At 44.3% G+C, this 13416-nt stretch overlaps 1 protein-coding gene across 2 annotated transcripts in view; it reads left to right on the forward strand.

Moving 5' to 3' along the window:
* col5a3a (collagen, type V, alpha 3a) overlaps positions 1-13416 on the forward strand; it is a 71414-nt gene that overhangs the window by 12796 nt on the left and 45202 nt on the right. Inside the window, exons 2-6 of one of the 2 annotated variants that reach the window (XM_044050720.1) lie at positions 3993-4160; positions 4737-4950; positions 5596-5758; positions 11321-11443; positions 13005-13412. In XM_044050720.1, coding sequence (XP_043906655.1) covers positions 3993-4160; positions 4737-4950; positions 5596-5758; positions 11321-11443; positions 13005-13412 — 1076 coding nt within the window. The remainder of the gene's footprint in view (positions 1-3992; positions 4161-4736; positions 4951-5595; positions 5759-11320; positions 11444-13004; positions 13413-13416) is intronic. The other variant, XM_044050721.1, reaches the window with a different exon arrangement.

The following is a 13416-nucleotide window of genomic DNA, read 5'->3' on the forward strand; positions in this document are numbered from 1 at the left end:
CGAGTTTTAAGCACTGAACTCTACTTTTGAGGCTCTCATCCAAACATCTTCTCGACACACGTGTTTTTTAGGACAAGTCTGCTGTATGATGTGCAAAGTAGGGGATTTTTTTGGCCTGTAGGAATGAAAATGAATATGAAATATTGATAATCCAAAGCACTGTGTTGATGCTTTAAAGCATTGTATTGATGTTTTGGAAATAAGTTGTTCCGTGTTGGATTTTTCCCTCCAACCAGTAGTTGGCAGCAGACCTTCGATAGTTTGTCTCTCTTACCCTTTTCTCACTATCCATCCATCCATCCATCCATCCACTTTCTACCGCATTATGGACACTTCGCCAAAACAACCATTCACTCGCACTCTCACACCTACAGTCAGTTCTGAGTGTCCAATTTGCCTGATCCCCATGTTGCATGTTTTTGGACTGTGGGAGGAACCCGTTGAAAACCCACGCCCACACGGGGAGAGCATGCCAACTCCATGCAGAAAGGTCCTTGTTCCAACCGGGTCGCAAAACCCGGGTCTTCTTGCTGCAAAGGCAAGAATGCTAACCCCTACACCAACCGTGTGGCCCCTCTTCTTACTAGAGAATGATAAATGTATTTTTTGTATTCATATGACATTGTTATTTATACTATAAAGAGTGGACTATTATTGGGGTATAAGAATCCCGATATTGCTTATAGTTTCTACATCTATCACAATATACAGTATAATATTGTCTCCAGATTCTTGCCAGTACACAACCCAAAAATTGGCAAACGATCGTCATCCTGACTCATGAGATATGAAAACCGATGTGCTTGCGCCAAATATTCTAATACATAAACCGATTTATTACCAATATGGCTCTACAGCCTCTCTGAGAGTTACGCACTCTCAATCTAGAACGTTCCAAACCCTTGATCAGGCAGATTATACTCATAATTACAGATTACGTGTATGTGACACGCTGTAAAGTGTCAGGGGTGTGACCTGGCGTAGTTTTCTGCTTCTGTCGCCCCATCTGTTGTGAGGCTTCACGTGTTGTGCATTCACAGATGGTCTTCGTCATACCTCGATTGTAACGAGTGCTTATTTGAAATCACTGTGGTCTCTCTGTCATCTTGAACAAGGTTGTCCCGTCACCGGGTGACATCTGGCATCAACAAGTCATTTTCTCCCAGAGAACTGCTGCTCACTCTTTTTTCCAGACAGATGGAAAACGAACTAACAGAGATGCTTGTGCATGGAAATCCCAGTAGATCGGCGGTTTTTGAAATACTCAGACCGACAGTCACTTTAATCCCCGTTCTTCCTCATTCTGAACTAAAAGTCATCTTCACCATGACTTCACGTCTCAATGTGTTGAGATGCTGCCATATGATTACTGATTATTTCTGTTTACAATACAGCAATACAGTGTAATACACTATATGTTGACAGTAAGGTAATATCATGGTAATACCATCTTATTTCTGGTGCAATCACCAAGTATTAGCTTGGTAATAACAATTATATGTATATACAATATAAGGGAGGATTAATTACTAATTATGATATGGTAATTAACAATAATTCCCAAATATAATAATGTGAAGGCAACTTAATTGATGGTAGCCCACTTGAATCCTCATTACCCAGCGACTACCTGGGTTTTGCTTTTGGAAATTACGTGGTATTAGTGTAAAATTAACCCCTTATTACCACACTATTGATTTGTTATTACCACCAGAAAAAGATGATATTACCGTAATACCATGTATTGTTATCATTATCATTATTATAGTATTAAGTGTTAAGTGAACTGGTGTACCTAATAAAGTGGCTGTTAAATGTAGGTTATGACAAAGATAACTCTTCATCATCGTGATGACTAGAGCACATAAAATGTATTTTTACAATCATTTATTCTCGTTAAATGTATGTGGGTGAACATTTACTGTTGCCATTTTGTGCAGTGCCAAGAACTTCACACACACACGGTTTATTTATGACTCAGATTTAAACCTCCGGAGGTCTTAAATACCTTTAAAATCTCTACCTGATGTTTTCTGTTATTAAAGGCTGACTGTTAATTCACAGATTAACCTATTTGCAGCCCCGTTGTGATGCTGGGGGGGGGAAACGGAGAGGGCGAGCTCTCAAAGCAGCTTTCAATACTGTTATGCAAACAAATAAGGTCATAAAATGTAACAAGGTGTTTTTTTTTTTCCGCAATCAACGTCTGGGCAAGGCTAAACTCTCTCCACATGTTTAATTAACGAGGAGAATAAAAGGCGAGCTGTGTACGAGCAGTAGGAGCTCAACACAGGAGGCAATTTGGGTTTAGGATCCCCATTTCAGATTCCTGGAATGCCGAGTGTGGAGTGGTTCCAAATAGGCTCTCTTCAGCAGCTGGTGAGAGACTGGCCGCTCACAAAGCTCTGATCCTGCCCAGTGCTTATGGCAGCACTTTATCAACAAGATATCTAATAACACAACCAGCTCACTGCAAAATAAAGTGCACGCACAAGTGCTGTGAGAGAAACCCACCAATCAAACAAACGTCATATCTATTCGGGGAACAGTAACTGCCCTCATTACAAATAAACCTAAATCTTACATTTAAAGTGGAAACAGACTGTTCAAACGTGATCGCCAGAAGTACATCTGTGTTTATATCTGATCCCCCGCGAGTCGTGTTGTCACGCCAGACGTATGGCGTGTACGTCGCTGCGGCGCTCTGTCGTGTTTGGATTGCTGCGCCCATGTGAGCAGTCGAAGAGGTCATCAGTGGACAGCTGTAGCTTTCAAGGCGTCTCACCTCTCATCCAAGCCTCTGTTAGCTGGAAACGCTACAGCGACGGGGTAACTTCTGAGGACGACCTGGACGACTGAGAACCTTCACGGACCACACGCATCATAATGGTGTCGTGATAACATTTTAGCCCATGTAGCCCAGTCCTAACCCATTAATTCAGCAATATGTTGCTTATTTTAACCATAAAAGGGCCAGAAAATGAAAAGTTTTTTGACTTTTTGTCTCAATGTCCAAAAACAGGCCAAAAAATAGAAACTATGTACAGGCGCTTTTCTCCTTTTTCTGGTGACTGCACACTGATTCGTCGGCCGAAAGACCAATTTTAACTTTTTTATTGAAATAGCTTTGTTGACCATGTCGTCAAATCCCAATGTCAAATTAATGGAATGTCTGACAGTTTGGCCTCATTTACTTTCACATAAAACAAACTAATAGACAAAGGAATTATTTATGATAATGATCAATTTCAACTGATTTGTGTCATGATAATCTTTTCTATTGTCTGTTTATCGGCACATTTTTTGGCTTGTTCTCGCTTGTTTCCAGATGCATTTTTAGAAAAAAGCCAAAAACAAAAGAAATTGCGTGGGAAACAAATACAATGACGTTATCCGTTGAAACCTTCAAATACATTTTGAGGCTTTAGTATGAAATTGGATTCCTATGGATGGAATTCTTTTATCCTCAGTGGGAATCTTTGAAGAAATGAAACTGTGATAAATGAGCAGTGGTGAACAGTGTGCAGGTGTCAGCTGTCAGGTGTGCCGCAGTCGGATTAGGGGTTGGGCTGCGGACCACCCCATCCTGTAATAACAGCCACAGAAGCTTGGCCACCTGCCGCCACATCTCCGAGGAGCTCGTCTCTTTCCGACTGCTAGGAAGCAGAAGAAGCCTCCTCACTTTAAGACCGGCTTTGAGCCGCACTAAACCCTGCTCTTCAGCTCACTAACAACCAGCACTTAACCAAGCCAGACAACAAAGTGCTGTCACACTGAGTCTGACGTGACTCAAAGTACCATCTGCCACAGTCTCTGCCCCCCCCCTTACAATAGAAACATGATTTTATTCATATATAAGTATGTATGCAATATCTTGTTTAAAGTTTCGTCTTTTGAGCATAAAACCCTTCAATTCTTTTATCAAATTGCTCGACATTCATATGCAGATGGTTCATTGTTTGTTCTGTTCAACCCCCCCCCTCCCCCGTCAGCTGATCCCATTGATGTTCTGCGAGTGCTGGAGCTGTCAGAGAACATGGAGGGCGTGTCCTTGGAGGCCGGTTTCTGCACCAGCAGGAAGGGGGCGGAGGAGACGGACCTGGCCTATAAGGTGGACAAAAAGATTCAACTCAGTGCTCCCACCAAGCAGCTCTTCCCTGGTAGGAGGACTTTTATTTTTACCCTGGTTCAGTTAGAAATGTTGTAATCTATAAGCGTCTAAAGGATGAGGTTTAGAAATCGTGCGACTGAAACCGCTCCTACCTTTTTTTTCTACCAAATATCACTTCACGTATCAACTGCTATTGCTGCTCTTAACTCAAGTCATCGTTATCCACCCAACCTTTGAGCACCTGCTGCTCACGTCGCCGATTACTCCATGAATGGGCCTTTCCTTTTACTGCATTGTTAGAGAATTTGGTTAACATTCACTAACCGGCTTCAATAAAAACCTGGGTACCGTCACATCCAGCTGTGAGAATTTCCCGAAACGGCACTTAAATGTGTCACTTTCTTCTCTCAGTGAAACCTTTTGACAAATCTGAACTCTGCCTCGTGGGCGCGCTCTGCTTTCACGGGCAATATTTTTCCTTCATCATTATCATCTTCACTCAGGGCTCCCTGGCAGCAGGTGGTGCAATCATGTTATAAAAATGTCAGCCCCCCTGCTGCGCTCTCTCTTGTATAACTTAGCGACGCCTCTCCTCTCTCCTCTCCTCTCTCCTCTCCTTTGCCAGATTCCACATTTCCTGAGACCTTCTCATTGATGGCCACGCTTCGAGCTAAAAAGGGCTCCCAGTTTTTCCTGCTCTCGGTGTACGATGACCAGGGCGTGCAGCAGCTGGGGCTGGAGGTGGGCCGCTCGCCGGTCTTCCTTTACGAGGATCAACACGGGCAACCGCCACCGGAGATTTACCCCATCTTCAAGAAGATCAATCTCGCCGACGGAAAGTGGGTCCTAACTTCTCAGTGTTAATCAACCAAACCAAAGAGATTCAATAGCTCCGTGAAAGTTTGGCTTTTGCAACTTCCCCTTTAAAAAAAAAAAAAAATGAAGTTGGGCCTCACATTTCTGCAGTTCAGTTCAAAGGACTCAAACTTGATTGACCTTAGCGGGAATATGATGGTTTTGGAGTTAAGCGAGAGTTCACGATGCTTGGCTTCAAAGACTCTCCTGATTGGCAGGACTTTCATATTTAATCTCGGGGTCTATAAGTGTGGGAAAGCAGGGCGGACAGGCCCCCCCACCCCCACCCCCAAACACAGGAAGTAACTGTGCTATATATAAAGCTCAGGACACAAAAATAATAAAAATCAACAAACATTAGGTTGCAGCTTTGTCTAGATTGTCATTCATCCACGTCATAGTTGTGTAAAATGTGTTGTACTAGCATCAAATCTTGAAGATCTCTATGTCTTTCTGATATAAAGGCTTGTGGAGATGGTTGTTGTCTACTTTCCCACAGTAATCGCTGAGACGCTGTTCGTGTTTGGACCACCTGTGAAAACTTTATCTTTCCAGTCAGTGTAGTGTAGACACTGCATACTTTCACTGCTGTGTTTCACTAACAGTATGTTGTGCCTCTGTCCTCTCAGATGGCACCGGATCGCCTACAGTGTGCAGAACAAGTCCGTGACCCTCTACCTGGACTGTCACAAGGTAGAGACACTGGATCTGCTGCGAGGGGACAATGCCGTCGTCAGCACGGAGGGCGTCACGGTGTTTGGGACGCGACTGCTGGACGAACACGTGTTCGAGGTAGGACCTTCTCCTTCATCTGTACCTCTTGAAATCGGGAGCCAGATCCCAGCGGCCGTTACAGCAGGGGACAGGCCCGGACAGGTCAGCAGACCATCACAGCAGCAGCATACACACACACCCAGCTGCGGTCAGGTCAGAGTCTCCAGTTACCCAAACATCAGCCCTCATGTCTTTGAGCTGCGGGAGGAAGCTGGAGCACCCAGAGAAAACCCACACAGACTCTGGAGGAACATGTGCCTCACTGAACTGGGATTTCAATCCGGAACAAATGAGTGTTTCGTTGAGAGTCACACTTTCATTCCACTCAGTTCCCCCGTGTAGGAGTGTAAAAATGAACTGATACAAATCAGTCATTGATTTTAACGTCGCCGATGCAAAACCAGTCATACTTTGACCGCTCGTATCGATCTGAACGAACGATTCATGTCCTGACTTTTGAATTTCGCTTTAATGAATCCGCTCTGCTGGTTTCTATTCTCACACCTCACTGCAACACACACGTCACATGATCTGATCTGTGGAGTCTACTGTCTACAGGGAGACGAGCAGAATGTAAACTGCAGTTTTTGGGGAAATACTTTAACCTCAGTTGAAGAGGCTGGAGGATGAGCGGACTCCTCTGTCAATCAAGTGCATGTCCGGACATGCCCCGCCTTTTCCTTTCACATTTAAAATCCATATATATATATATATATATATTTCTTTGTGGGCTCATTAAAGGGAGAACATGTCAGACAGTGCCGTGTCTCTTGATGGTCATAACAGTAGCGGGAGACACAGATGGAGTTCTTGTTTTAACTGCATGAAATTGCATCTACCTGAAAACCTTTTCATCTCTTGATCCTTTTTAAAGCCCGTGGAGAATGTGTTGACACTTGTATCAATATGCAGGGAAAACATGGGGGAGTCAGATTTCATCTCAACTCTGGGAGGGATTCCAATTCTTCTCTTTTTTTGCCCGCTTTGGTGTAGAAACCTTTTGGTGCCACAAGTCATTCTGTGTGCTTCCCATGACAGTATGCAACCCCTGCTCCACTGTCATTACCAATGAGGCTCCACTCTAAATCTCTCGCCCACAGCATGAAATGGAGATCAGTTCAAGCCCCCGTCCTCGGTGCCGTGCCCGGGGGCTCTGCGCCTCATCAGCACTGGAGCAAAGAAAGATTATGAAATATAGATAGAGGTCTAAGGAAAAAGATGATCTTTCCAATTCTGCTTTCGCTCACTGTCCGAAGAATATTCTACAGTCTGCAGAAACGTGGAGGAACGAGGCTGTAGTTATTCTTTGACAAACTGCTGAGGGAGGATTGTTATCACTCCCTATTGCCCTAATAGCCAGAAACCACAGCCTGCTCCACTTTCACCTGAAGAAAAACAGATGTTCTCGGCCCCCACAGGTGAACACCTACTAATTTTAGTCAATAACTTCTCCTCCCCGTGACCTTTTGAGGCTGATTTCTTCTCCATCGCACGACACTTCAGGAGTGATGTATTCTGGACTCTCCTCATGTTGAGATCGCGGTCAGATTTTCTTGCGCAAAACGCGCTAGTGTAGGAGTTTTCTGTCTCCATGTCGATGATTGATCTTCAACTGTCAGACTGGAGCAATCAATCCCCCATTGGTCCAACGGATGCACTGACCGACTCCATTCTCTCTGCTTCCATTTAGGGATGGCTCCACAGCACTGTTTTATTTCCAATACAATGCTGTAAATCAGTCGGATACAATCTTTTACACCATTAACCAACCTAACCGGACATTTGTGCCGATCAAAGACGGCGTACACAAAGTTTCCTCAGTGAAATGAAGTTAAAAGAGAGAGTATATTGACTCTCCACCAGGGGGCGACTCCACTGGCTAAAAGAACTGTGTTGGAATGGAAAAAATGGTGTATTTCAACACCAGTAAGCATTTTATTGAGAAATTAAGACTTTTTGTCCAATTTCTTTTAAATTGTGAGGATAAAGATATGGACACCAGTGTGATTGACAGCTGGTATCATCCAACAGGAGTCACATGACAGTGGTTGTGGACATCTCCTTTGAACCGGTTGCATATCATATTTACAGTTTATGGATCATGTTTTGTTGTTTGTTTTCCCTGATATATCTTCAATAGAAAATAACAAGGCAACTGTATCCATTAGGACAATGCACTGGGATTTGGCCCCTGAAAGAGCCTCCTGGAGGGGGCGTGGCTACACGGAGACGTCTGCAACTTCTCCCTGCAGCTTACGTTGAAGACATTTCTCGACTTGTTAAGTTCTGTCGAGCGACAATTAGCCGTAGTGAAAGTGTCAAGTGACTGACAAGTGAAATTATGTTTTTAGTGCAGATAAAAGACTTGCTTGACACTTTCCTCTCGTGTTGCACACCTGCGGGATTTTGCGCCGCGTTACGGACATTGTCGGGGGTTTTTTTTTTCCTCACACACTGAGACAAAACTGTCAATTCTAAATCCCTCCCTCCCTAAATGATATCATCTTTATCCATTAACAAAGGTAAGATAAAGTGATAATACAGCTAGAGCTGGCTGGAGATAGTGTAATGTTACCATGGAGAGGGATCGTGTGATTCTTTACGTTTAACCCAGCAGCGAGAGTATAATTCTGACTTTAACGCAACATCTGTTGCCACTCCCTCCTCAAACACGGGTCCGCTTTTCAATTTTTCAAATTATCCTCCACTTAAGAGAAGAAACACGTCTTCTTGTGGCCTCGTTGGCCACACTTCAAAATCCCTCCCATCGTGCGATGTGGAGGCTTCTGACGATGACTCAGCAGTTGTTTTGATGACTAATAGGTTTACCACGAAAATTGGTCACTTAACCCCACACTGTACTCCTTACAGTCACTCAAATGTGCAGTTTCTTTTAATATATATGAATTTCGGGGAGTGCAACAGTCACTCAGTTGTGAGTCAGTGATGACGCAGCGTCATGGTGATTGGACAAACAAGTGCAAACTGCGTTATTTTGTCGTGCAAACACTGCAGAGAACACAAATCTACACACTGTGTGAGTGTTCAGCAGGACACTGAGGAAAAGCATCTGTGTCCTTAAATCCGTCTGTCGCCCCCCTGACATCGCCAACTATTTTGATGATGGATAAATTGGTTTGTTATTTCAAAATATAAACAAGTATCTATGACAGTAAACTGAATATTTTGGGGCTGTGTGGGCAAAAAACACATGCTTTTTTTCCGGGGGAATGCCGACGGGACATTCTTTCTCAACATTTTCACCACTCATCGATTAATCAGTGATGAAATATTCACTCCTCTGGTTTATAGCCAGGGGTTTCTATTTCGGGCCGTGCATATTTTAGCGTTGTTGAGTTGTGTAGGTTATACAGCGGGTGAGGCTGGTGCCAGGGGAGGAGAGAACACGCAGGCTGACCTCTGGGCCTCTGTTCCCAGGCCCTGGTTCTCGGGGAGGAGGCCAGTGTTCCGGTCCAGTTTCTCCCAGCGTGGGAGCTCAGCGTGGGAGCATGGGGACTGTGGTCAAGCCACTAATGTCTTTTATTGCTTCCAGATTGTCTACGAAATGTCCGCAGACGTTTGGTGCTCAAACTCGACACTGCAGCAAAGCAAACATCAAACCTGGTCTGATTGTGCTGCTGCTGACTGCTGCTGCTGACTGCTGCTGCTGACTGCTGCTGCTGCTGCTGCTGCTGACTGCTGCTCAGATAAGATCCAGCCCAGCGTTTATTTGTTTGGAATTTGGAAATTCAGACCTTTCTGTGTCGGGTTTGTGCTGGAATCGGGGAAAGGTTTTGGCACAGTGTCATCAGTATGTTGAAACCGCGCTTATTAAGCATATCTTTAACACTCATTTCAACACATCGGCTCCGCCGCCGTCTGTTGGAGTCATATTTTTGTTTCGTGGTCATGATTTCTGTCTGACGGCGGTCATGTGGTTTTGGTTGTGAGCATGTGTTTCTCTGTAAGCACATGAGGAGCATCAATGGACTGTTCTGTTTAACTGTATACTTTATTTGTTGTAAACTTCCGTTTGCTTCCGGCCCCACAGGAAGATTGTGACTCAATCACACACAGAGTCACTGAGTCTCGCAGTCTCGCGTGAGTCTGGGTCACAAAACATGAGAACAGGGTTCAAGGTTAAAAGTCTGAGTCTGAGTCCAGGTCCTAGATGGCCTGCAAATAAACACACGTGTGACTATTTTGACCAGGATTTCCTTACAATCTCATTATCTATATTATATTATAGTCTCATTATATCCATATTTATTGTATTATAAGTTGCATCTTTGCCTCAGTTTATCAGTTCTCCCTTAAACAACAAGTGATGTTCTGCACCATGAGGATCAGTATGTCATAATATAATGTGGACAGAAGGAAGGAGCCACTGATCAGAGACTGTGGGCTCAGCAGCACTGCTGTCTGTCTGTCTGTCTGTCTGTCTGTCTGTCTGTCTGCGTGTACACACCGGCGATGACTCCAGGGCACAGTGGGAAGGGAAAGGCCCTGACAAAGATGTGAGACGGAGCGGTTTGCCTGTTTTGTGCAAACAGCCGAGCCAGAGCTCCCCTCGACTGAGGAAACTTGTTCCAGCTGTGACGTCTTGATGTTTCACTGTATGAAACTTTGCTTTACGTCCACATGCAGCAAACTTCCCTTGTTGTCATAGTGATGGCGCCGGGTGCCGTTCGCCGGTTGTCATATTCTTGCGAGATGTCTCTCTGCTGTGCAGCTGCAGCTACAGGGCAACCGACGATGCTGGAGCATCGAGCGTCCCTCAAAATTCAAAGCACATAGCATTGGATTTAAAAGTGTATGAGGGTTTTAAATCCGATCTCCTCCCACCCAACTTCACCCTCATTCACGGCGAGTGAAACTGGCAGGTTTTAATGAGTGTAAAGGGTCAAAAAGCCACTTTTTAATCCCTAAATAGTAGGTGAACAGGGTGAATATAAGGCTTTAATTTCAATGAAGGTAGACTTAATGAATTGTCCTTAAATTTAAAGCTTTTTAATTACATTATTATTACATTACATAACACTGAAGTACACATAGAAGAACAAATTTGCTGCTTATTTACTCTGATGGATGGATAGATAGATAGATAGCTCTCTGTCCTGAGTGTCTTTCACTTTATGAGACAAACACAGTCTTCTTCATATACGACAGCTGACCTGAGGCAATCCCTTAAACCCCTTGCCGATACTGACATTATTAAATTTATTCTCCTAGTTTCTCTTTCAGAAACTTCCTAGTTTTTTTTATTTTTTTTAGTTCATGTTTCTGTGTCACACAGAAATTGGTCTCCAGTTTTCCAGAGTTGTGTTGTTGCGTCACTTCTGTTGTAAGGCGGGAAAACAAAGCTCACTTCCCTCCATTTACGTTTTGCCGAAAGATTGTGATGAAATTTTTTGAGTCCAATGATGTCAGCGAACCTTTGTAAGTGATGTTTTTTTACTCGTCGCCAGTGCTACACAATCTTTGTGTCACTTCCTCATTGTTGATCACTCAGCGTCTCCTGTGTGTGTGTGTGTGTCTGACACTTGATCCGTGTCTCTGTCTCCGTCTGGTTTATTCCAGGGGGAAATTCAGCAACTACTGATCGCACGGGACGCAGAGGACGCCGCCAACTACTGTGTAAACTACATACCAGACTGTGACTCTGCTTTGCCCTACAACAGCCAAGCACTGCATCTGCAGGAGGTTAGTACGACGACTGCGACGACCACCAACAACAACAAAAGAAAAATCCATTCTGACGGATCATTTGTGTCATACATCATCTGTATTATCTGCAGAGTCATTGCTTGTGTTGTTGTGTTATTTTTTTATTGCTACCTCAGAAGTTTCTGCGCTGTTTTGTTTGTAGGTTTGTCTTTTTCTGTGTGTGTGTGTGTTTTTGCAGGATTTGCTCCAACACGACAGAGCAAATTGTCTCCACTCTTAGTTGAATGGTTCGGTTTTGGTGTTGGACAAGGAAGAATTGACCAAAGGTTGGAGCAGCTCCAATGAAAGTGGTGGATACAGGGATATGATTAGTTTCACTGACCTTAACGCTCAATCTTTTCTTTTTATGTTTTGAAAAGAATAATCCTCTGTTTCCTCATCATCTTTAAACACAGTGATGAACTCACGGCCCACACGGTGAAACTGAGCACCAGTGTGCGTATCAATAAAGCTTGCCGTGTGTCACAGTGACTCCGGCGCGTATAATTTATAGCGACTGTAGCCGTCGAATGTCTTCTTTCAAACGTGACACGAACACACACTCGTAACTCAAACGTGATAAAGGAGCTCCTTCCCCTCCTGAGGTATGCATCGACGTATTGGAATCAATCACAGGTATGAATTGTTACCATCGTGCGCTCGTACGGCGCTACGTTGCCGCTGCTCCGTGCGCGGTCCATTGATGTTAAAGCGCGAGGCCATTTTCCATCATCACCCAGCTGGCGTTTATGTTATGTTGAGCTGCGTCTCCAGATCATGTGGACATCTGTCACCCCACTGACCCACTTCCCATCACTCTGCCTTTACTCCACGACCTTGTTTACAAGTGGATCTAGATCACATCAGTGATGTTTTCCACAGACGGAGGAAGTGGACGCACGTTCACATTTCTGACACGAGAGTCATCACTCTGGAGGCCGAGGGAATGATGTGACTGGGAATTTGTGCAGGAGCGTGCACTGTGTGACCTCCTTACTATCAGCAAACGTGTCTTTTTCGGCTTTGACTGAAAGGAAGTCACTCTGTGTTTGTTTCTTTAGCTAATTCATACAAAAAGTTGTGAAATATATATTTGTTTACCTCTCTATCCAGCCAAAAGGCTGTGTATATTATAAATAGTTAATAAGAAGAAAGAGGTCGCCCCCTGCTTCACTCGTTTATGGGAACACTACCTTCTAATTCACTCTTGATTTATAACGTCAGTAAACATTTTCCCCTCGAGGAGTTAATGGTCCCAAACGACTAGTTGCAGGTCTTCTTCAGCAGAATGTAAATGAATGAGTTTATTTTCGTTTTGTTCAACATACATTTAAAAAAAAAAAATCAATGTCCAAAAAAAAGGAAAAAGGCTGAAGCTCAATCATAATTAAGCTCAATTATTTACAGACACTCTCCTGCTGAGCTTCTCAGACGCCTAATATTTCAGAAATGTCACCTTCCTGTTTTCTCGATTTGTACTTTTATTTACAACATGTCTGTTTTCTCTCCCCCCCCCCACCGTGGCTTCAAATGATCCCCTCCTCATTTGCATAAAAAGAAGTCTCCACTTAGTTCTGATGCCTTCATGCAAAGCTCCCAGCCGGACGAAGCGAAGGACGGGACGAAAAAGGACAGGAAGGGCAAGAAGAACAAAAAGAAGAGAGACAAGGGCAAACGCAAAGGCAAGGGCAGAAAGAAGGGATCCAGGAAGAAGAAGCATGAAGAGGAGGTCCTCCTCGAGGATGGATTTCTACGAGTTTCCACGACGCTGCCCGAGTTTCTGTCGCAGGAGCCTTTCCGCCCCACGGAGGTACCCGAAATCGAGAGCACCCAAGAATCTGTCCCTCTTCCCTCTGAAGTCTTCGCAGAGGCGCTCACGGAGGTGCCCACACACCAACCTGACGCCACAACCGGGGCCCCCACTGTGGCGCTGAGTGCGCTGCCCGAACCAGTGGTAACTGCGGAGGTAG

Source organism: Solea senegalensis, linkage group LG19 (assembly GCF_019176455.1).
Source record: "Solea senegalensis isolate Sse05_10M linkage group LG19, IFAPA_SoseM_1, whole genome shotgun sequence".
NCBI classification, from domain to species: Eukaryota; Metazoa; Chordata; class Actinopteri; order Pleuronectiformes; family Soleidae; genus Solea; species Solea senegalensis.